Source organism: Capricornis sumatraensis, chromosome 19 (assembly GCF_032405125.1).
Source record: "Capricornis sumatraensis isolate serow.1 chromosome 19, serow.2, whole genome shotgun sequence".
In the NCBI taxonomy this organism is placed as follows: Eukaryota; Metazoa; Chordata; class Mammalia; order Artiodactyla; family Bovidae; genus Capricornis; species Capricornis sumatraensis.
Genome location: NC_091087.1, coordinates 28894405 through 28919843, shown reverse-complemented (window position 1 = coordinate 28919843; position 25439 = coordinate 28894405). Strand labels below are relative to the sequence as shown.

Sequence of the window (25439 nt, the reverse complement as noted above, 5' to 3'; positions counted from 1 at the left end):
GCAAAGATCCCTGAAGGAGGAAATGGCAACCACTCCAGTATTCCTGCCTGGGAGATCCCATAGACAGAGAATCCTGGCAGGCTACAGTCCATGGGGTCGCAAGAGTCGGACATGACTTAGTGACTAAACCACCACCATACCTTAAATAAAAGTACTATATGGCTAGAAATTGCCAACCATCATCTGAGCCTTCAGTGAATGTAGTAACAACTAAGAGACTTATCACAGATCACCATGAAAGTTTGACATCCTGTGGGAATTACCAAAATGTGACACAGAGACACAAAGTGAGCAAATGCTGTTGGAAAAATGGTACTGATAGACTTGCTCAGTGCAGGGTTGCTGCCAGTTTCAATTTGTAAGAAACACAGTATCCGTGAAACACGATAAAGCGTGGTGTGCTGGTTTAATAGCGCTGTCACCTCAAGGTGACATCCTTCTGAGATGTTCTAGGCTGTTACTGTTCACAGGCATCCCTTGGAGATACTAGGGATTTGGTTCCAGACCACTGCAATGAAGCAGATATTGCGGTAAAGCAAGTCACAGATTTTTTTAGCAATGATAGAGCTGTCTCCCGGGCCACTCACTCCATTAACATTTGATTTTCTAATCCTCAGGCCTTATCTTTGTCTTAAAGGTTCCCATGACCTGCCTTGGAATTAAAGCTTTTATAATGTTCTTTTAAAGGGGAAGTCAGTACAATTCTATTTTAAGTACAATTCTCTTTGCAAATGGAAAATCCAATCGATAAATGTTTAACAGCTGTTGTGCAAGTCTCTGGCATTCGTGTAGGCACACAAAAGTAACCGGATGTGTAGATGATCATGTAGAAATCAGATCTAGGCTCAAGTTCAGGTTATTATTTACTAGCCATGTGACCATGGGCAAATATTAACCTCTCTAAGACTCTATTTTCTTATCAGGAAACTATGAATAAGAATTCCTGTCCAGTAGAGAGTAACCAACAGGAGAATGTGTATTGAAAGTCACTAAATTTCTGGGACTTCCCTAGTAGTTCAGTGGTTAAGATTCCATATTTCTAATGCAGGGGGTACAGGTTCAGTCTCCAGTTGGGGAACCAAGATCCCACATCCTGCAAGGCATGGCCAAAAAATAAATACAACTTAATAAAAGAAGCCATTAGACTCCTTACCTTGTAAATGTGGCTCTGCTGAGGGTCTAGGGGAAGAGGGTGATAGTTAGGCCCACCCAAGGCAAAACTGTGGGACACCTAGAGGGACCAGCATGATGGGTGTCAGGGGACCAAGAAAGAAGGGACCACTGGACCTTCTGGACTGAGTCTCCAGGAGTTGAGCTGAGGGTCATCATGACAGTCAGCGTCAGGTGGGAAGCCCCAAGCTCCATCCAGAGGCCGCTTGTTTTATCAAAACCTGGCAGGGCTTAATTTTCTGACTTGTTTGCCACTCTCTCCTGCTACCCAAGTCTGGCGCTCTCTCTGATGCTTACAGTGTTCATGCCCCAGCACCTAGCTTAGGCCACGGCCCCATATTTGTTTGCTGAAGTCCTGAATGGTGCTCAGACCATGCTTGTCAACTGAGTAAACCTGACCCTGGTGATGACATTTCCAATCTAGTTTATAAGCAACTTCAAATAAGACCCCGAAAGAAAGAGACCCTGACAGGTGCAAGAAGGATCTGTAAAAAAATAATGCCTTTGGTTTGGGAGCCTGGTGAAGTATTCCCATGCCTCTGGGTACCTCCAGTACCATGGTACCTCCCCAGGTCCTTAGGTTTGGCTGTACTTTGACATGTTTTTTTTTTTTTTCCAAGAGGGTAGAAATGTGCAAATCTAAAACCCAGAGCTCATTCATTCTCTTAACAAACTTACTTAGATGTGCTTTCCACCTGGTCTTGTGGGAAGGTGCAAAGGGGAAAAGCATGGGCCCTGCCATCAAGGAACTCATGACTTGATGCTTTTACACTTATGGGGCCCCTAAAAGGAAGGGGGATGCTTCGTCCATCCTCTCTGGCCCTCAGACCTTTTAAGCAACAGGTAATGTGATTTTTCTCTGGCAGCTCTGGGTTGGTAAAAATGAACCCCTGTGTTAGTGGCTTTATTTACAGGCCTGCAGGAGCAACACCAGCCAGCACTGCAAAGCTGACTGACCTTTTCTGCTTCCGCCAGGTGCTTGGTTTACCAGCAGCTGTCATCCGGCAGGGTTTCCCAAAGCAGACTGCTGTTGTTGACCTTGTGAGACACTCAGGGGGCAGCCTATGCCCAGAAATCGAGTTCTTGGTGAAAGCCACAGCATTGTCAGTGGCATTGGCACTGGCTGGCTTTTTCTTGCTACTCAGCAACCATGTTGGGCTCTCTTTTGCTGTGTGATGTCAGCATTAGCTATGACAGGCGGTTCTCTGTTCAGTGTATTTGCTAATTAAAATCAGTTGCTTTGTCAGTGACAATAAAGCAGTGATTGATATGATTGCTCTGGGATTTTAATAATTTTTTAATTTAAGAAAATATTAAAACATTCCTTTAAGCAGAGAGCATAGTAGAATGAACACCCACAGATGCATTACATAAATTTAATAGTGAACACGGCCACATTTCTTCATCTGTTTTCAGGCTTTGCTGGTAGCTCAGTTGGTAAAGCATCCACCTGCAATGCAAGAGACCCTGGTTCAATTCCTGTGTCAGGAAGATCCCCTGGAGAAGGGATAGGCTACCCACTCAAGTATTCTTGGACTTCCCTTGTGATTCAGCTGGTAAAAAATCCGCCTGCAATGTGGGAGACCTGGGTTTGGAATATCCCTTGGAGAAGAGAAATATTCTGGCCTAGAGAATTCCATGGACTATAGTCCATGGAGTCACAAAGAGTCAGACATGACTGAGTGACTTTCATCTGTTTCTATTGTTGTTAAAGTACTTTAAATTACAGACATAAAGACATTTCCTGCCTAAATACTTCAGAGTGTATGTGTGTGCTCAGTCACTCGGTCATGTCCAACCCTTTGCGACCCCATGGACTGTAGCCCGCCAGGCTCCTCTGTCCATGGGATTTCCCAGGCAAGAATACTGGAGTGGATTGTCGTTTCCTTCTCCAGGGGATCTTCCCAACCCAGAGATCGAACCCACATCTCCCACATTGACAGGTGGATTCTTTACCACTGTGCCACCAGGGAAGCCCAAATCCTTCAGTATTTATCACTAAATAATGACATTTTCCGATAACCACAACATCAGCCGCACTTCTAACAAGACTAATAAAACAGTAACTCCTTGGTGTCGTCTTATCCAGTCCATAGCCACATATCCCTTGTTGTTGCCCAGAAATCCTATAATTGGTCTGTTTAAAAGAGGACTCAGACTTCCCTGGTGGCCCAGTGGCTAAAGGCTCTGAGCTACCAATGAAAGGGGCCTGAGTTTAATCACTGGTGAGGGAACTAGATCCCACATGCTGCTGCTAAGACCTGGCACAGCCAAATAAATAAAAAAAATTTTTAAAGAGTACTTAGTCCTAGGCTAACATGTTGCATTTTGCATCTTAGGCTTTTAAAATCTAGAATGTTCCTTCCCCTGAGCTTTTTGGATGTTTTTGTTATTCATGCCATTGACTTGCAAGAGTTCTTGGATCTTTCATGAGAGATTATGAAGGTTTGGGGAGATTCCTTCTGTGCTATAGCTAAATTTCTTTTGTTGCATTTGTATTAGGTACTCTTTAACTAGAGGTGTGTGTTTTTAATATTTTGCCATCAAATCTTGCTTCAGTATCTTAGAAATTAATTTAGATCTGACCTGGGCTTTTTTGTTGTTATTTTGTTGTTGTTGTTGTTCAGGAAAAAAGCATTTCTTATATTCACTTCTTTTAAACCTCAAATAAAATCTCTTTCCTGGATTTATACAGAATTTATTGACTTCAAATGAATGCAAAATAATAAAGATGGGTTCTGAATATCAGCCATGTATCAGGTTAAGGAAACCTCTAATAATTCTTCTTCATGTTCAGTTTGCAGAGAAATTCCAGGAAGTAAAAGAAGCTGCCAGACTAGCCAGAGACAAATCCCAGGAGAAAATTGAAACTTCGAGCAATCATTCCCAAGTAAGTAATTTGCCCGTAAAATAAATGAGTGTGATCAGTGATTAAGACTTTGTTCCTTGTCACTTTTGACAGGAAAGAACAAATTTTTATAGTAGGGCATTTTGAAGGCTTTTTCAACTATTAGCCTGTTCACAGTGAGAAAGATGTGACATGTTTTTATGAGGCTTGAATTTTTCAAGATGTGGTGATACATTTTGGATGGAAAACATTTGATGAGATGAGAGTTAATGCATGTCCCTCATCTGGAATTCTCTCTGGTCACTGTTTAAATACCATTGCCAAGGGGACGTGTTTTCTTTCTGTGTTGGGAGGGGAGGTCTCCATGAAGCATGCTCATGGACCAATGCAGGTACCTGTGCCAATGACAGAGAAAACTTGGTTGATGCCAGAGGCTCCCCGTCTGTTTCCCTATTATAACAAAGTCAGGTGGGAGGTGGTATTCCAACAGCTCTAGTTTAGTCAACGAAAATGTGGCTTTGCCAGGAACTGAGTCATCTGTCTGCCTAAAAGTGTGGTCTCTGACTAAAAGGGACCTATCTTAACCTGAAATAAAAATACCTGCCTTCCTGATGTCTAGAGTGGGGTATGCAGTAGTATGCAGAAGCCTTGACCTCGTGACAGAGTTATGTGTAGAGAGACAGGGCGAGAGAGACATGAGGAGCAAGCATCTGGGGTTAGGAATAAACATGATGTAAGTGAAAGCTAGGAGTCTGCCAGCCTGGGGGAGAAGAGTGCGGTGGGAGGACCAGGGATGCTTGGAGGGACTGTGAAGAACCCAGAATTCTTCATTAGTGGATCCCTTCTTACCTAATTTTGTATTATTGGATAGTGAGAAGACACTGGAGGTGTTTTATGGCCACTGATCAGGAATTGACCCGACGGTTGCACGTGGGTGGTGAGGAAGTCAGGGAGCAGCCGAGGGCAGGAAGACTGGTGAGGAGGCTGTGGGGTGGAGAATGGCCATACTGGGATGGCCGTGGATGGATTCAGGGGCAAAGATGAGAACCTGCCTCCTGGAAGAGAACCAGGAGGCACGAGCATCCTGAGTGGTCAAGGTCAACACCGTAGGCTTGATCATCAGCCATAGCCACACCTGGACCACAGAAAAGATGTCCCTGTGGATTTATGGAAATGATTGTGTGTTAGACTCCAAGTGGACAGGAACTTTCCTGAGTCTTTATAAGCAGTCTGTAATGTCATCTAAATGATACTCTTGATTTAGCCTACTAATGTCTGTACTGAGTAATATCTGAGGAACTCTAAAATTGGGCACTTGAAATGGTCCATAGTCTAAGGAGTTTCTTTTTTTTTTTAGAATGCTAAATTTTATTTCATTAGATAGAGGAAAATCTATGTTTTAATTGATTTTTTATTGGAATATAATTGATTTACAATGTTGTGTTACTTTCTGCTGTATAGCAAAGTGATTTAGTTGTATACACACACACACACACACACACACACACAGAGTTAGATTCTTTACATAGAACTGAATAGAGTTCACTGTGCTATTCAGTAGGTTCTTGTGAAAGTTGCTCAATCATGTCTGAATCTTTGCGACCCCATGGACTATACAGTCCATGGAATTCTCCAGGCCAGAATACTGGAGTGGGTATCCTTTCCCTTCTCCAGGGGATCTTTCCAACCCAGAGACTGAACCCAGGTCTCTCGCATTGCAGGCAGATTCTTTACCAGCTGAGCCACAAGGGAAAGCCCAAGAATACTGGAGTGGGTAGCCTATCCCTTCTCCAGGGGATCTTACCGACCCAGGAATCGAACTGGGATCTCCTGCGTTAGGTTACTAGCTATTTATTCTATATGTACTAGTGTGTATACGTCAGTCCCACTCTCCTAATTTATCCCCCCCACACCTCTTTTCCCCTTGGTAACCACAAGTGTGTTTTCCACCTCTGTGACTCAACTTCTGTTTTGTAAATAGGTTCACTTGCACTATTACTTTAGATTCTGCATATAAGCGATAATTTATGATACAAAGTATCTGATATACCATCTTTTTCTAAATGTCATGTTATAGTGATATCTTTAATATCTGAATTTCTTTATATAATGTTTTTGCTTTAATGTTTATTTTCTCCCCTTAAGTATTTTAAACCTAAAAAAGTCAAGTGTACAGAAATGTTATTATATAGATATATATTAATTACATATAAATGGCTTTTCTAAGCTTTAGTTTTTATTTACCCTTGCTGATGTTTTCCCAGCTATGGAGATCATTGTCCATTTTTCTTTTTATTAGAAATCACACAGTTGCTTGGTTTTTTGAATTTCTTAGAGAATGAGTACTTTGGCCAAGTTTTCTAAATACTTGAAGATTTTAAACAACCTAACTACAAAAAATTTTTAATGTGTTTTTTCTGAATGTAAAAGCAATACATATTTATTGCAGAAATTTAAAATATGCCATACTATAAAGGAGAGAAGAAAAATTACCTATATTCTTACCTAAGATATTTTATTAATGTTTTAAACTATTTCTTACTAATATAGTTTTCCAGTACCTTTTTGTATTATTCTTTTTCATCTTTTTTTTAAACTTATGTTTGTTATAATCATTTCCTCGTGTTTTCAAATATCACTTTTCAAAACTGTTTTAATGTCTAAATAGAATTCCAGTGTTTGTTTATATCACAACTTATTCCACTAAACTCCTATAATTTGGGACAGTGACGTTTAAAGAGCCTCTTGATGAAAGTGAAAGAGAAGAGTGGAAAAGTTGGCTTGAAGCTCAACATTCAGAAAACTAAGATCATGGCATCCGGTCCCATCACTTCATGGCAAATAGATGGGGAAACAGTGGAAACGGTGGCTGACTTTATTTTTCTGGGCTCCAAAATCACTGCAGATGGTCACTGCAGCCACAAAATTAAAAAACGCTTACTGCTTGGAAGGAAAGTTATGACCAACCTAGACAGCATATTAAAAAGCAGAGGTATTACTTAGCCAACAAAGGTCTGTCTAGTCAAGGCTATGGTTTTTCCAGTAGTCATGTAGGGATGGGAGCATTGGACTACAAAGAAAGCTAAGCGCAGAAGAATTGATGGTTTTGAACTATGGTGTTGGAGAAGATTCTCGAGAGTCCCTTGGAGTGCAAGGAGATCCAACCAGTCCATCTTAAAGGAGATCGGTCCTGGGTGTTCATTGCAAGGACTGATGTTGAAGCTGAAACTCCAGTACTTTGGCCGCCTGATGCAAAGAGCTGACTCATTTGAAAAGACCCTGATGCTGGGAAAGATTGAAGGCAGGAGGAGAAGGGGATGACAGAGGATGAGATGGTTGGATGACATCACTGACACAATGGACATGGGTTTGGGTGGATTCCGGGAGCTGGTGATGGACAGGGAGGCCTGGCGTACTGCGGTTCATGGGGTCGCAAAGAGTCGGACACAACCGAGCAACTAAACTGAACTGATATTATTTCTAATTTTTCATTAATATAAGTAACACTGTGATAAGCCATTCTTGTGTCCTTTTTGTGCATTTGATGGTTTCTGCAAGGTAATTTTTTTAAAACTTTTAATTTTATATTGGAGTATCAATTCAGTTCAGTTGCTCAGTTGTGTCTGACTCTTTGCGACGCCATGGACTGCAGCACGCCAGACTTCCCTGTCCATCACCAACTCCCAGAGCCTATTCAAACTCATGTCCATCACATCGGTAATGCCATCCAACCATCTCATCCTCTGTTGTCCCATTCTCCTGCCTTCAATCTTTCCCAGCATTAGGGTCTTTTCCAGTGAGTTGGTTCTTTGTATCATGTGGCCAAAGTATTGGAGTTTCAGCTTCAGCATCAGAGTATAATTGACAACAATGTTGTGTTAGTTTCAGGTCTACAACAAAGTGATTCAGTTATACAGATACTGCAGGATAAATTCTTGAAATGTTAGTATTGGACTAAGGGTAGGAGGTTTTGTGAGCTTTTGACGCACACTGCAAACATCCCTGCAGAAATGTACAATTCTGACTCCCACCAGGAGTGAATGAGAGCAATTTTTCCTCCCACACACTCACCCACAGAGCTTTGTTGATTTGACAGAAGAAAAATGTATTTTACTGTTTTTTTTTTTCATTTTGCATTTCTTTACTAGTAAGATTAAATTTTTTTGTTTATTGAGTCTATGTGTGTCTTCTACTGTAAATGTCAATTGCATATCCTTTCCCTTTTTTATGTTCATTTCCAAGAACTTTATGCTAGTTTTGAACCTATACAATACTAGGCAAAATTGTGTAACTGAACCCCATGGGCCCATTAGTTCAGTTTTAACAATTAGGAATTTATGACCCATCAGTGTGGCTCAGCTGGTAAAGAATCCACCTGCAATGCGGGAGACATGAGTTTGATCCCTGCATTGGGAAGATCCCCCGGAGAAAGGAAAGGCTACCCACTCCAGTATTCTGGCCTGGAGAATTCCATGGACTGTATAGTCTATGGGATCACAAAGAGTTGGACATGACTGAGCGCCTTTCACTTCACTTCACACTTCATCTATACCCACCCTTTCCCTCCACCTCCCAGACATCATTTCATCCACAAATATTTCAGAGTGTAGCTCTAAGAGCTGAGAACTCTAAGAGTTTCTTTTAAATATAAGTATTGGCATTTTGATTTTCATATCCACTTTAAATATTTCCCCCACATTATTGTTTACATTCTAATATAGTTTATGGCATTTTTTTGTGATGCAGAAATTTAGCCAGAAATTCATTCCCTTCATGGTTCCTCCCTTTGCCTTTATGATTCTTGGAGACTAAGTAAGGTCTTTCTAAGACCTTATCCGAGACCAGATGAGATTGACCTCCATGTGGTATGTCTTATTACAGAAAGCATTACAGAATATTCATAATAATGCTAATAGTAATGGAGACAGCAGACACCCATATCTGATTCCTGGTGTTGTTTTTTTTTTATGATCTTTATGTAGCTTTAGGATAAAAAAGGTTATCTCACCTTCTTCTTGTCATTTGGTTGCTAAGTCATGTCTGACTCCTTTGTGACCCCATGGACCAGAGCCTACCAGGCTTCTCTGTCCATGGGATTTCCCAGGCAAGAATACTGGAGTGGGTTGCTATTCCTTCTCCAAACTCAGTCACTGTTTCTTATTATAACCATTCCCACCCCCGCTGCCTTTTTAATCTGTGGCTCTGTCCTGTGTTATTTAAGGAGACCAGGTCTCCTGACTTGTATAGGTTTCTGCCTAATGGCCCCAGATGCTGTCTTGTGAATAAACGCACAGACTTTCTGGACTCCATATGGACTCTCCAGGGCCAGTCTTGTTATTAGTCTTTGTGTTGTGCGTTCTGGTTGGAGGCATTGGGTCTCCCACACTCATAAACACAGCTCCTGCCGCTGTCAGGACAAGTGATAAGCTGCGAAGGTAACCCCGTCTTCTACTCAGGCATCCAGTGTCAATGGGACAGATGATGAGAAGGCCTCTTGTGCGGGTCCTGCCGACACACACCTCAAGTCTGAGAATGACAAGCTGAAGATCGCTCTGACCCAGAGGTGAGCGTGTGCAAATCCAGGTGCTGTGCCCAGGGCCAGCACTCCCCTGCAGCCCCTCCCACTGGGCAGGGCTTCAGGAACTTGGGGGCGGAGACCGGTCCTGCTCAGAACAGCCGGTCTTGTCTCCTGGCCAGAGGAAGACCAGCTGCCTTCGTGGCTGTTCCCTGTCCACATCAGCATCTGTGTGTGTGTGTGTGTGTGTGTGTGTGTGTGTGTGTGAAAGAGAGATGTGACCCTATGCTTTTTTTTTTCTTCAGCTGTACTGCATAGCGTGTGGGATCTTAGTTCCCCAAGCAGGGATTGAACCTGGGCCCTCTGCAAAGGAAGTGTGGAGTTCTAACCACTGGACTGCCAGGGGAGTCCCTGTGCTTAGGTTTCACTTTGTTTTGTTTTTTGAGAAGCCAAATTTATCATTTATTTGTATATGACAGACTATCTTGAACATCCAAGAGAAACATATAAAAACCTTAAGAAACTATCTTTAAAATAATATAAAGTCTCACAAAGACCAGTAGCTTTTCTATATGCAAACATCACATAGACTATATATTTGAAGAAGAGATTTCCTTTATAATGCCTGTATGCTAAGTCTCCTCAGTCGTGTCCAACACTGTGACTTCTTGGACTGTAGTGTGCCAGGCTCCTCTGTCTGTAGGATTCTCCTGGCAAGAATACTGAGGTGGGTTGCCATTTCCTCCTCCAGGGGGTCTTCCCTGACCCAGGGATCAAACCCAAGTCTCTTACGTCTCCTGCATTGGCAGAGGCGTTCTTTACCACTAGAGCCACCTGGGAAGCCCTTCCTTTAGAGTATGAATTATTACATATAATACAAACCATAAAATACATAGGAATAAACTTATAAAATGTACAGGATCTTTCTGAAGAAAATTCAAATAATTTTGAGGACCATACATGAATAATTTAACAAATAGAAAAAAAGTCTATTGGAAAGGAAGGAAGCCTTAATATTTTAAAAAAGTATCAATTTCCCTTAAATTGATGTATAAAGTTAACACAGTCCCCATAATGATAGCAGCAAGATTTTAATTTTTAATGACTACAGTAGCCATGCTTGTGTTTTTGTATCTCGAGAATGTGGCCCCTTTCCCAAAGCCAGGCTGGACCTCATCGTGTGGGCTGGCCCTGTGAGCACCCTCAGGGTCGCTGTCTTTGGAGTCATTCTGTTCACCTGGCAGGGAACTCTGCCAGCTCCCCCCAGCCTCCCTGTGGCTGCGTTCTTCAGAGCTGCCCTGTGTAAGAGCTCTGTCATATTAATCCCTCCGTTTTACACAGATGAGGAAACCAAGGCCAAAGTGGTACAGCCAGTCCTTGCCCAAGGTCACACGGCTGGTAGATTCTCCGCCGTCCCACACTGCATGCCTATACTCAAGGCAGGAGCCTTCCGGAATCCTCCCAGGGGCAGCCAGTCGTGCTCCACAGCTGGAGCCGATGGGTTAGCACCCGCTTCTGCCACCCAGCGGCCTGACCAGTGCTTGGAACTCAGTTCCCATGATCTGACCTGGGCATTCCAGAAGGAACTGAGATCCACAGATCCAGCACCTGCTTTGGACTGTGGGTTTTATCAGGTGCTTCAGAGGACAAAACTCTGGCCATTCTCTCTCAATCATCAGGCAATCGTGAGGACTGTTTCTGGTTGTTTAAGTCACAGTGGACTGCCTGGTTGAAAACGTTTCACCCCTAAAAGTAAATGTTTTTTTAAAATTCCAGTTTAATTGGCAAGTGAATTACAGGAATGAGTGTGAAGTCATTTCCCTAAATCAGGTCAGATTCTCACTCGTCAATTCTGAAATTAATCACATGATAGTATTTGCTGTGTTTTCCGTCTGTGGTGTTTGAAACCCAAAGTACATATTTTCCAGTCACATTCCTAGGACCTTGAGGTGGATGAAAGATAATGCAGATTGTTAAAATACAGTGGTATTTACTTTAAAAAAATTTTTTAAAGAAGACTTTAGATACAGAACTTTCCTCAGCCAGGCAGTATAGATTAGAAGCCAGAAACATTTTTTTTTCTTAGTAGCTGAGTCTGATGCATTGGGTTTTTTTAAAAATTAATTTTTATTGGCATATTCGCTCCCTGGGGTTGAGAAGATCCCCTGGAGGAGGACATGGCAACCCACTCCAGTATTCTTGCCTGGAGAGCCCCCATGGACAGAGGAGCCTGGTGGGTTACAGTCCATAGGGTCACAAAGAGTGAGGCACAACTGAGCGACTAAGCACGTCATTGCTTTCCAATCTTGTGGTGATTTCTACTGTACAGCAAAGTGAGTCAGCTCTACCCTTCCTTTTCAGATGTCCTCCCCATTTAGGTCACAGCAGCTACACAGAAGTTTCTCATTAGTTACCTGTTTTATACATAGCAGTGTGTATGCGTCGACCCCAGTCTCCAATCCGTGCCGCCCCGACCTCCTCACGTGGGGTCCATGCGTTTGCTCTCTGCTCGTGTGACTTTGTTTCTGCTCTGCAAATAAGTCCACTTCTACCATCTTTCTAGATTCCATGAATAAGTGATGCTATGAGATACTTGCTTTTCTCTTTCTGACTTATTTCACTCTGTGCGACAGACTCTGGGTCCCTCCCCGCCCCTGCAAACGGCACTACTTTGCTCCTTTTTACGGCTGAGTAGTATCCATTGTACGTGTGTATCACGGCGTGTGTGTCCGCTCCTCGCTCGGTGGACGTTTAGGTCACCTCCATGTCCTGGCTGTTGTAGATAGCGCTGCAGTGAACCCTGGGCTCCAGAGCAAGGAAACCAAGGGAAGCGTTGAATGGGCAGAGCAGCTTGAGGGGAACCTAACTGCAGTTTGTTTTTGAAAACTTCCCTCATCACAGAGGATCAGAGATTACCATGTGGTTTGGTGATAACATGGAGGCATCCCTCGGACCTGAGGTGGCATGGGGTTGGCCAGGACGCCCTCACACACAGCGGTTCGAACCTCGGTTCTTCCCTCGGGGGACTCCCAGCCCTGTCTCCTCCGTCCTCTAGTCCTCAGCTGTCAAGTCTGGATCCAGGCTGTCTGTTTAAGCCTGGGGTCACTGGGCTCCAGAGAGTGGGCCGTCAGGAGCTTGTTGAAAAGATCCACAGCTTTCACGAGAGTCTCAGGGGGCCTGGGCTCCACCTCAGCACTTCAGAACCTTTATCCCTGAGGCTCATTTCAGGAAGGAGCTAGACAAGGGGCAAGAGGGACCCCTCCTGTGGCCAGGAGTCAGTAGGGAGCAGGCAGGGGGGTCTCTACCCCAGTGTGTGGCTTCATTCATAGTTTTTTTTTTTAACTGAATTAGAGTTGATTTACAATGTTGGTTAATTTCTGCCATACAACAAAGTGACTCAAAGTGACAACAAAGTTACACATATATGTATGTAGTTCTTTTATAGATTCTTGTCTATTGTGGTTTATCCCAGGATATTGAATATCGTTCAAGGTTTCCATTCTCTCCAGAGTTCCCTGTGCTATATAGGAGGACCTTGTTGTCTATCCATTCTGCATGTAATCGGTTGCATCTTACTAACCCCAAGCTCTCAATCTATCTCTCCCCCAGCCCCCTCCCCTGGTAATCACAAGTCCGCTGTCTACATCTGTGAGTCTGTCTCTGTTTTGGAGATAGGTTCATTTGCGTCATAGTTTAGATTCCATATATAAGTGATGTCATAGATATTTGTCTTTCTTTTTCTGACTTACTTCACTCAGCATGAGAATCTCTAGTCGCATCCATATTGCTGCCAATGGCATCATTTCATTCTTTTTTATGGCTCAGTTCATTCTTAGTTTCATCTCTTCCTTCTCTGAGAATTCTGTCCTTTCTAAAGTGATACCTTGAGAAAAATCACCCAGCATGGCAAATTAGTGTCCCTTTAGTGAGGCAAATATGTTCCCACTAAAGAGAGGCGCCAGGCCTGCGGGACACGTGGTCCTTGTGGCCAGGCCACGGTAGGAGAGGATGTGGCCTTGAGGGCTGGGCTGAGGGGCTGGCTGGGTCCCCCCACCCCGGGGCAGTGGAATGGATGGCACCCACCACCCCGGTCACTACCTGGCCCCCGCCCCACAGTGCTGCCAACGTGAAGAAGTGGGAGATCGAGCTGCAGACCCTGAGAGAGAGCAATGCCCGGCTGACCTCAGCGCTGCAGGAGTCGGCAGCCAGCGTGGAGCAGTGGAAGCGCCAGTTCTCCCTGTGCCGAGACGAGAACGACCGGCTCCGGAACAAGGTGGGCTCAGCTGAGACCCTAACCCACAGGGAGTGGGGCGCCGGCATGGGACAGGGCAGCCAGGACCTTCCTTCCACTCCTTCCCCACCCTCCCTCCACCTCCCGCCTGCCTTAGGAAAGGGAATGTAGCCACACACAGAAGTGACTTAATCCTTCTATTGAACCAAGTCTCATAGATGTGTTGCCAAGGGGAAGAGGAATCAATGGGAGACAGCAGCTTTGTCTCTCAAAGAGCACCCTTCTGTGTGCACTGCGGGTGGGCCTTTCGTGGGCAGCCCCCTTTTGGTATTTTCTGTTGGTTCAGTGACCTTCCAGAGGGTGAGGGAAGAAAACAGACTGGGGAAAGGTGAGGCATGATTGCTCAGAAACCCTGCTTCTGTGCAGACCACTATTTCCAAAAACGTGAGTCAGGAAGCGAGGACAGGGAGTGTGAGGTGGGGAGGGGGTGCCCACTGCCCTCATGTGCTCTTCACCCTCCTACCTCGACATCCGAGCATCTCGACCTTTTTTCAGGATTCACCCGTGGCCTTCTCTGTAATCAGTCCCTCACGCTCTGATGTTCGGCTGAATGGATGTGGAGGTTTGGGGGCCCCCAGTTGAGGTCCCGGGGTTGCCATGCTGTTTTGCTGGTCAGCACTTTCACCCCACAGTTGCTGACCGTGGTCTGCTTTGCAGATTTCAGGGTCCACATCACATTGAGATGGGGACTGGCTCCCCTCACCCCCGTTTGTAACCCCCCACCCTGTTCTGAGTGGATCCCCTGGAGACCGCTCGCCTTCCACGTCTCACTTTGTGCAGATGGCACGTGAAACTGCCTCGTGTCCTTTTTTCACAAACTGCTGATGGTGAGGGGCGCAGGCCAAGTGCTGACTCTGCACCTTCCCTCCTGGCTGGGCTCATCTGCCTGCCAGAGGGATCGATCGCCCTCTTTTTCCAAGCCAAGAGCTGAGTTTTCTCACTTCACATCTGAGTGTAAGAACCAAAGGGCCGTGCTGCAGGTGGGGGAGTGAACGGGGGTGGAGGGCAGGGGGGTTGTGGAGGAAGCACCTGCTGTGTAACTTGCTCACTGGGTGGGAAGCCCTGGGAACTTGACTTCCAGGGTGGAATGTGGATATTGAGGGACCTCCGACAGCCTCCAAGGCTGGGGGTGCAGATCCTGAGGGTTGCTGCAGTCATGTCTCAGAACTGTCCTCAAGGTGACTACCCAGTGCCCTTCACCCTGAGGACTGGCACTGTCCACTAGTGGGGACCCCATTGACCTGGCGCTTGTGTTACTTGATTCCACTCCTGCCGTCCACTCTGTACCCACACTCTGGCCCCTGGAAATTGCCCAACATCAGACAGCAGTGCCAAGGTTGTCAGGCCTATACATCCCTTCCAGGGGGTCAAGCTGGGGAAGGAGAAAAAGATCCACTGTGAGGATATGCCAGGTCAACCAGCAACTGTCATCTCTCCAGGAGGAGGCCCACAGGCCAGGCCCCTTCTGCATGCATCAGTGGGGAAAGGTCATCTTGATTTAAAAGTGTTGGAAATGTCATTGAGTCCCACAGAACTGCTCGATTCTCTACCCTACTGGCCTCAGCTCTGGAGATGCAACAGAATCATTCAGGGCATGATTAAATTAATGTGAACGTCATTCTAGGGAGAAGCAGACAGATTCATGGGACATCTAGCCCCTACTTGTGACAGATCCTTAAAAGCAAACCTAGAACTACTGTCCTGTGGCTGCAAGAGAAAACCAGAATCCTGGAGCATCCTGAAGCCAGGTTGTGTGACTTCCATGGCTTCTCTGGCATTAAGTGAGGTGCCCTGTGCCAGTATGAGCAAACAGCCTGAGGCAGCCCCATAGCATTCATTTGTAGCCACAAGGAAACATTTGTAAGTGGGTTAATTTAGGGTTTATTTTAAAAGAGCTGTGGCAATCTCTTGTTTAATGATTAAAGTAAACCCCATGGACTGCAGCCAGCCAGGCTTCTCTGTCCATGGAATTCTCCAGGGAAGAATACTAGAGTTGGTAGCCATTCCCTTCTCCGGGGGATCTTCCCAACCCAGGAATCAAACCTGGGTCTCCTGCACTGCAGGCGGATTCTTTACCGTCTGAGCCACCAGAGAAGCCCAAAGTAAACTGGCACCCCTGCTTTAACATGTGATATTTTTTTATTAAAGATTGACGAGCTAGAAGAGCAGTGCAGCGAGATCAACAGAGAGAAGGAGAAGAATACCCAGTTGAAGAGAAGGATTGAGGAGCTAGAATCAGAACTCCGAGAAAAGGAGACGGTGAGTGGCAGAGCTCTGAGCCGTGTTGCTCACGTCCCCTGGGCCTTGGCGGGTGATCTCCACCCAGGGACACGGCAGGTGGCCGTGGGACGTGTGATCAGCCCTGGCAGCTGCCCAGACAGCAGCACAGAGACAGAGCCAGGAGCCACACCAAGGCACAAAGAGCCCAGAGCAAAGGCCTGACCATCACCCCGTGCAGCCTCCTTGTGTTTATTATATATAGACAGTCTCTCAGATCCAGGAGGAGTTGAGCATTTTCAAACGCTCTTGGAAACTTTCGTAGATGGTCCCTCATCAGAAGTTGAGTTCTGCTGTCAAATTAATGCAGCAAGAACCCCCAGTCACACAGTCATTTATCTCCTGGGGGAACAGGACAGCTAAGTACAGTGGCTCACCTCTGCACAAACGAGTCCCATTCCGAGAGCACGTTCACAAGTCCAGTTTGTTCCTAAGTCCAACAAAGTTAGCCTAGGTACTCAACTAACACAATCAGCTACGTAGTACTGTGCTGTAATAGGTTTATCATACTTTTCACACAAATAATACATAAAAAGCAAACCCAAAATATAAAACATTTTTAATCTTGTGGTTTAGTACCTTGAAAAGGACAGTAGTATCAGCTACCTCAGCACTGCTTTGACACTTGCTTCTGGACCTCTTGGACTTGAAATAAAGATACTATACTGCTGTCCTCTGTACAGTCCTGTGTAGTAAGGGACACAAAAGCTCAGCCACGTGTGGAGGATGCTTGCACGTGCCAGTGTACACCAGGCCCGTGAACTGATTTACACAACTGGACGTGCGAATGCACGTTCTCATCTGTGTAAGTCTGCAGCTCGAAGGTTCGTATGGAGGGGACTCACTGTCCACAGAGGCTGGAGTTTCCCTACAAAAACAGAAATCATACTTCTCTTTTCATGGTGGTATGCAGGCTTCATGCTTTAATTCACGGGACATACTCAGCCTTTAGAATTACCTGATGTGTGTTAGGTATAACATCATCACCATTATTTACACGGACAACACAGGTTCCAAAAGCTGCTTCCATGACTGTACATACAAAGTTGGGGATTTTCAAGAATACATTTTATCTCACTTGCTCTCATATTCTTCTTCAAACTTCTGTCCCCTGTAGGAGTTGATAGACCTCCGAAAACAAAGTGAAATCATACCTCAGCTCATGTCAGAGTGTGAATACGTCTCTGAGAAGTTAGAGGTAAGAGCAGGGAGCACACGCACTTTGACTCAGGTGCGAAGGCATCCGTCATGTTACCCATTTCTCCGAGGCCTCTCCCATTCTCGCCTCACTTGGTGAAGAAGAGTGACTTTGGATCCCTAAACAGCCAGTGTAACTACTTGCTGGTTGCCTGCTCTGCCTCCAGGGGAAGACTCAGCTGTGTCTGCCTTTTTGTTTTTCCACTTATACAAAGGTGTCATATGTGTAACTGTAGTGCAGGAGGCTGTTTCCTGCCGGCAGAAGTCCCTGCAGACCCACAGAAGGGCCAGGTAGGAGCAGGGGACAGAGGGAGGGGCTAGGGAGAGCCTCAGACCAGGGACTGTCCCACTGCCTCAGCCAGAGACCTTGGATATGACCTTGGGCAGGCACGCCTCGTCCTGGCCTCAGATTTCTGATCCACAGGAGTGTTTTCAGGTCCTCCCTCACCTCCGAGGGTCTCCTCACTTCTAGAGCACTTTGTTCAGGTACACGGCCTCAGTGTTAGTAACTGGTTCCTGTAACACATTTTTGGAAGGCCTCATTTTATCCCCACAAGATGGAAGCTCTTGTTTGCTATGAAGAATGATCACGTAAGGACTCACAGCAGTCCTGCCATTGGGAGCTTGACTGTCTCCATAGCAACACCACAGGACAGACGGTGCACAGACCCACCGTCCCTGCGTCTGGCACGGCCAATGCTCCCTCACGGACAGCCAGCAGCTGGCCTGGGGCCAAGGAGGCCTTGCCTTCTCAGGGGAGACAAGTCACTCTCCCATGCATGCTGTTTCTCCCCCAGAATGGAACCCAGAGGGGGCCCTGCCGACAACCCTGGGCCTGGGGCTGAAAACCCCATGGGCTGGGATGTCAGATTTCCTCTGCCGGGCACTTTATGAAAGCATCGCTTGGCACCAGGCTGCTTTGGGCAGAACTCTGAGTTCTGCATTCTCTGTGGGCATCGTTGTAAGATGAGATCTCTGCTGGCAAACAGCAGGAAGGAGGGGCACACACCTGATTTCCGGGGGTGGGGGAGCACTTGACACCTCCAGAGGCAGGCCTCCCGCGGGGACTAACTGACTATCACAGGTCTCCGTGGGCTCCTGCTTGGTTCCCAGACCCTTCTTTCTGTCTCTCTTTTTGAAAAAAAAAAATTTATGAATTTGCTTTTGGCTGCGCTGGGTCTTCATTACTGTGCTGAGGCTTTCTCCAGTTGTCATGAGCAGGGGCTACACTTTGTTGTGGTGCATGGGCTCCTCACTGCAGTGGCTTCTCTTGCTGCCGAGCATGGGGGCTTCACTAGTTGCGGCTCCCCAGCTCTAGAGCAAAGGCTCAGTAGTTGTGGTGCATGGGCTCAGTTGCTCCGAGGCCTGTGGAACCTTCCCAGACCTGGGATCGAACCCGCGTCCCCTGCATTGGCAGGCCGACTGCCCTCCACTGTATCAGCAGTCCGCCCTCTCTCCTTCCGCTGCAGGCGGCGGAGAGAGACAATCAGAACCTGGAGGACAAAGTGCGGTCCCTGAAGACGGACATCGAGGAGAGCAAGTACCGACAGCGCCACCTGAAGGTGGAGCTGAAGAGCTTCTTGGAGGTGCTGGACGGCAAGATTGACGACCTCCACGACTTCCGCCGGGGCCTCTCCAAGCTGGGTGCCGACAACTAGGTCCCCCGTGAGTCCCCAGGGTGTGTGTAACCCGCAGTAGTGCTAGGACGTCCTCTTGTTCGCGTGGCTTCTGTCAATGCAGGCGCGGTCTGTCGTGTTTCCAAACCAGGGGTGCCGTCCACCCGCTCCTCTCCAGAATAGAAATCCCCCCTCGCTTCTTCTCTGGCCTCGCGAGGTCGTGGATGACTGGACGATTCTGACTCAGGAATCCAGAACTAGGCCTACCTTAAACGTTTACGCAGTCAGGGCAAGGATGTTTATATCTTCCTTAAGGGCTGTTGCAACCATATGAACTGGAAAAAAAATAGTATTTTCTAATCCAAACAGGAATAGCCTTTCCACCTCCTTTTTTTTTTTTTTGAGTAGAGTTCAGAGTATTCGAATGTCCACCAAGCTCCAGAGCATAGGGTGTGGCCATAGTAACTTCTCTCTCAGCATATATAGAGATGCTTTCAAACAATGACTTAGTAGATACTTGTCCTGAGAGGAGACAAGTGTCTCCTGGGGGTGTTTCCTGGCTGGGGAATCACCTACATCCACTCAGCCCACTTCTACCGGCCCTCCAGTTTATAAGGTTGCGACAACGTTCCTTTTCTTGGTTTTAATTTCTGAACAGGTTACTGCGCTGTGGGGACAGCACACAGTGAGGGTGCCTAGCACAAAGTAGGTGCTTAATAAATATTTGTTCAATTAAACGTATACAAAGAATTTAGTGTTTTAATCAATGCCCGCCCCCCTCCTGTCAAAGCCCCTGTTGGAAAGTCCCCTGTCCTGGTGCACTGGGTCATTCTTTATCAGGCATGAATGTGACTTTGTGAGCAGACTCATGGATTGGCTCAGGTGGCCCTGGGCCAGGGAAGGTGGCGGTGGAAGCAGCAGGAAATTGTCTGAGCCTCCCCCAACCCCGGTCCCAGGGTAGGGGTGGGGGAAACCTCTGACACAGCAATCACTCTTCCTCTCCAAGCATGAGGTCTGGGGATTCCAGGACTGCTGACTGTCCCTGGTAGAGGGGCTGCCCAGGGCTTGGGATTTAGGGTAGGATCCTCTGTTGGGTTTAGATAATTGAAAAAGAAACCACACAGGATCACACAGGCCCACTAGGGAGAGTGGGCTCGAAGTGACCAAGCCTTGGCCTTAGAGGAGTTCTGCCGAGGTCTGCTTCCTGTGTCCCTTGGTTCCTGGGAAGGAAGGGACCAGAGCCGTAAGCCTCTCCTCTCTCATTGAGTTTCTTAGTGGAGCAAGTAAGTGGGCATCTCATTTGCCCTGTGCATGACGCAATTGTCTGAATTTCCCTGGCTGTAGGCATTTCTAAATGCCTTTGACAGAGGGGGAGGCTTTGGTGCCCCTGTACTTGCTTTGAGAACCGCTGTGAGAACTCCCTCTAAAAAGGTCTTCTCACATGTTAGAATTTATCCCTGCTGAATGTAGATAAGCAATAAAATAGTCCGAGGAGATGGGCAGGGGACACACGGATGTGACTGTCCACATCCTACTGTTCTCCTTCCTGTCGCTGAGACATCTCCCAGAGCAAGGAGGTCTGGTTTGGGATGAGGAAAGACAGGAGGCTGGTTGTCTGGAGCGCTGGGGCATGCCAGGGAGACCTACAAGCAGAGTGGGTGGCTTTGGTGAGGTCCACTGGGCTGGAGGCAGCCCTCCTGATGGGCGGTGGGGCTGCTGGCCCCGCCCCCTCCCTGGCACTCCGGACAGCTCTAGGGGCAGTGGTGACCTGGAGAGCTAGACTGGCCCTGGGTCAGCCCCGTGGCCCAGCATTGGACTAAAGGGTGCTCTTCTCAGGTCAGGCGAGTCCACCTGTCAGAAGGTGGGGCGAGTTTGTTGTCCAGGAGCAGCGGACACCAGGATTCCGAAACCTCAGCTTGGGTCATCTGACGCCCACCACTCCTGTCTGTGAGGTGGTTTATTCATCCAGAAGGAGCTGTCCTGACTGTCCTGAATACACCCAGGGGGCATATTCATTAGAGGACAGAATTGTCAGAGCCACCGGCACGTTCTGGAGCAGCAGGGCCGTGAGCATGGTGGGCTGCTTCTATCCCTGTGTGGTTGAGACCCCTGAGCCCTGTTTGCCGACAGCTGAAGGGTTGGGTGAGCGCTGGCAGGTCTAGGTGAGGATTTGCAAGCCGCCATGGGGCAGGCCCCGCTGGCTCTACACCATGCAGCCCAGGAGGGGCGCCCCTCATGGGGAAGCTGACCTGGGCTCAGCAGGGACAGAAACCGTGGACTCTCAGCTCCTTCTGCTTTTCTCTAAAAATCTTCACGGTTCTTCATTTACTTTCTTTAAAAGAAAAAAACAGGCCCAGGACACCCTCGGCAGTCTGTCGAGAGTCTGGCCCTATCCGACAGCCTCTGGATGTCGTGATAATGACCCACTGAATTTGTCTCAGTTCCCCCGTGATCTTGTTTATTAGGAAGTCCAGCTCCTCGGTTGTCTTGATCTTAAGCCAAACGCAGGCAGGGCATAAACGCCACCCCCACCCCCACAGGCACCTCGGCCACATTGTGCTGCTGGAGGGTTTAGAGCCAGGGCTGCATCTTTGTTCCGAGTGGTGTCTCCTGATTTGACATTTCCAAGACTGGCTTCCTAAATCCTGATGCGCTTTCTTTTTTTCTTTCTGCATCTGTAAAATCCGGGACTAAAACAAGCGAAGTAAAATTTGGAAGCCTTCAGCCATAATGATCCTTAAAAATAATTTTCGTTTCAAGTAAAGACCCACTGGATGTGTGGTCCAGTGGAGAGTGGGGAGAGGAGGTGAAGTCTTCCTAGTGCCCAGAGAACAGAAAACCACCTGAGTGAGAGGCCAGGACAGCGTGATCAGGCCTGAAAAAAGAGTGAGTGTCTACCCGAGACTTGGAACTTGGGTGCTCCCACTGTTGCACACTCCCTTGCAGGCTGTTACTCTGGATCATGGTTGGGTGAGAGAACAGGGCACAGATCTTTCCCCGATTTGCAGAGGAAGCAGACAAGCCACTCCCCCAGGGTCAACCAGCTAGTGAGTGAGCAACGGCTTGGGTGGCGTCCGGGTCTCCTGGAGACCCTGGTCCTGTGTCTTCCTACACGTGTCCGCAGCAAGTGACGACTTACAGATCAGCAAATCAGAATTACATTTGTGTTCATTACAGCAGTGAGTTCCTTTTTGAATGATTCTGGCTTTGCAGGGATCTTTTTAAGAGATCATTGTTTAAAATGATGTGGGTGCTCTGAAAGGCCAGAGGGATGAGATGCAAATGCTTTGAGTCTTTCATCAATGGCTTTGGTGCAGATGGAGCTGTTTGTCCAAAACAAGCAGGAGGCCCCAAGAAGGCAGAGCAGTAAACAGAATGCTGATATGGGGAGGGGAGCGGTTGGTGGGGGCGGGGTTCCCATCACTGTCCACCCCCTTCCCAGACTGGAGCCAGCACCAGGTTGAGAGCAGGTGGGCCAGTGGTTAGAACAGGTTGAGTGGGACCTGACCAGCCCCCGGGGGGACTGTCCACTGTCTGAGCTGTTGGTCTCCATCCTGCAGGCTCCTTGTGGACATCTCTAGGCTTGGCAGTCCACAGGCACAGCCTAGAGGGTGGTTGGCTGATGCCTGACCACTGCGTCTGACATAAAACATCGAGCAAAGGGGGGGGGATGTAGTTAATGTGCTGCCCGGAGGCGTCACTATTGCCCATTGTGAAAAGACCCCTTTTCTGTAGGAAAGACTGCTTTTCCATAGAAATCAGGGGCCACTCTAGGTGAAAGCCAGAGCCAACCACAGACTGTGCCAGCGACCTTGTTGTGGGACATCTGGTGTGGCCAGGTGCACCTGTAGAAGGCAGGCAGGAAGGCAGCCGAGATGGGGCTTAGCAGAGGCATTCGATGGAGGCTGCCCTCTAAGTCAGAGGGTGCCCTTTAAGAGAGCCAGCCGCTGCGCTCTCCTCACCACTGAAAGGGGCTGTTTTGGTCATTTGTCCTTCTAAAAGCTATGATGATTCTTTTATTCACTTGAAACGTCACTGGGTGTTGAAGCACTGACAATGTAAACTAGAAGCCTGCAGATCAATGTCCATATAGATTTTTAAATGATGTGCATGGTTGAAAAGGACCCTGATTTCTGATTGCATGGTTTTCCCCAAAAGAAATATATATTCTGAGGATGGTGAGTGTGACAGACGGCATGGAGAGGGGGGTCCTGTATAGAAACGTGTTGTGTTACGTCTCTTTTGCATACATCTATCTCAAGAATATGGGTTTCCCAGTTCCTTTTTAAACACCAGCCGGGAAGGAGATGATTATGGTAAGAATCTGGCAGCTGAGTCAAATGGTCTAGTGAACTTTGGAGTGTGTCTGGAGGGGGAGGCGGGGGGTGGTGTGTGAATGTGTTGGGAGAGGAAGCAGCAGGGAGATGAGGGAGAAACAAGGAAGGGTTCTCAATTATAAAAGATATGTGTAGCTAAGAGGAGTCTTCAGTAATCCTGGTGGTGATGTTATATGTTCTGATATCCATCTTTGAGAAAAAGAGCTTGTGGGTCTTTTGTTTCGAGGAATTGTACAGTGCCCTACTCTCTTTGATGAACGCATAGCCTTGTAAAGAGGGGGCCCCCACCCCACCCCCAGGCCACACAGATCCCTGATGCACCTGGCAGGAGCCCAGAGAAACCACGGTGGAGTCCAGACTGTGGGATGCTTGACAGGTCTGATGATACCCAGCTATGGGGAGTGTGTTACTGTTCTTACCACTTTTAAAGTCCTGACTTTAAATAAACTGTTATAGCAGTGTCTTATGGTGTGACAGACAATTAGGCATTTCTTGCATCACGTATAAGAATTTAATGATAAGTGTGAGGTAGTTAAGTGGATTCTTCCAATAATACTGGGGTTTTTTTCATGCCTTTTTGGTACATAAATAATATATCCCTTTTTTTTTTTTTTAAGAAGAAACTACAATGAGTGAAAAGAAAAAAATCACCTGTTGTTATACCATCTGATTATAACCACTGTTAACACTTTGGCATATATCTTTTCAGACATTTTTGTATGCATCTATATAAGTTTTATTACTTTTTTCATGAGATGCAACTATGTTATACATATTATACTTTTCTAACTTGATTTTTTCCTTTTAACACTATATTGTGACTATATTTCTATGTCAGTAAATGTGTAACAGTATCATGTTTAACATCTGTGTAGGTTGTACTTTCGGTACTTAGGTTGTTCCCAATTTTATATGGTTGTGCTCAAGGATCAGAGAAGGCAATGGCACCCGACTCCAGTGCTCTTGCCTGGAAAACCCCATGGACGGGCTACAGTCCATGGGATCGCTAAGATTCAGACACGACTGACCAACTTCACTTTGACTTTTCACTTTCATGCATTGGAGAAGGAAATGGCGCCCCACTCCAGTGTTCCTGCCTGGAGAATCCCAGGGAAGGGGGAGCCTGGTGGGCTGCTGTCTGTGGGGTCGCACAGAGTTGGACACAACTGAAGCGACTTAGCAGCAGCTCAAGGATATGATGAAATCCTTTCTTCTAACATCTTCATGAACTTCTCAGAATATTTACTTAGGATAACTTTCTAAAATTGGACTTGCTGGCTCAAAGTATGAAGGGTGGTACAAGCATGCCCTGTCTTCTCCCCCTCTCCTGGGCATACAGGAGACACCACTTCCCAGCCCCTAGAGTCATCCAGGTCTTGTTCCTAATTATGGCCAATGAAGTATGAGCAGCAGTGACATGTGACACATCCAGGCTGAGACTCTGAGATGCCCCTGGGCAGGTCTGCAGACTCCTGTTGCCTTGGTGACGTCCCAGGGCTGGAGCCTCTGTCAGCCTGGGTCCCTGAGTGACTGTGTGGATAGCTCCCCTTCTCCCACTGTGACACGGCCCCACCTGCATGAACCTGCAGTGTGAATAAAGAATAAATGTTAAGTCTTAACACTACTGGCATGTCAGGGTTATTTTGTTACTGCAGCACACGTAGTGTATCCTGACTAAGAATACAATATGCACATGTTGGGGACTTTTAATATGGGGCTTCCCTGGTGGCTCAGCTGGTAAATATCTCGCCTCAAATTGCCTTCCAGAAAGATGATACCAAATTATACTCCCACCACCAGTGTGTGAGAATGTCTGACTCCCTCTTTTGCACTGGTGTTACTGTGGGGACCACAGGGCTAGTTTTGATATGCATTTTTTTAATTGAAAGTGTGACCCACCCTAGCTGAAATATTTATTAGATTATATTCTTTTCTTGTTTACCTATTCATCTTCTCTGGCCAATTTTCTCACAAGGTGTTTAGCTGTCTCATTGATTTCTAAGAAGTTGTTTCCCCAGCCACCCTCACTGCCCCCTGATTAGCTGACTCGTTGATTTCTAAGTTGTTTTTCCCCTAAAAATATTTTTTTTAAGTTCCATGTATGACTTGGACTAAAAAAATTTTTATTTTTAGTCAACTTTATCTTTTCCTTCATGACTGCTGCCTTTGCTGGCCTGCTTTTAAACAT

At 46.7% G+C, this 25439-nt stretch overlaps 1 protein-coding gene across 1 annotated transcript in view; it reads left to right on the top strand.

Annotated features, from left to right (window-relative positions):
* Positions 1 to 19564, top strand: part of HOMER2 (homer scaffold protein 2) — a 92346-nt gene extending 72782 nt beyond the window's left edge. Inside the window, exons 4-9 of the mRNA XM_068991117.1 lie at positions 3968 to 4060; positions 9475 to 9581; positions 13650 to 13806; positions 15973 to 16083; positions 17219 to 17299; positions 18768 to 19564. Coding sequence (XP_068847218.1) covers positions 3968 to 4060; positions 9475 to 9581; positions 13650 to 13806; positions 15973 to 16083; positions 17219 to 17299; positions 18768 to 18956 — 738 coding nt within the window. The 3' untranslated portion in view covers positions 18957 to 19564. The remainder of the gene's footprint in view (positions 1 to 3967; positions 4061 to 9474; positions 9582 to 13649; positions 13807 to 15972; positions 16084 to 17218; positions 17300 to 18767) is intronic.
* Positions 19565 to 25439: the final 5875 nt, after the last annotated feature.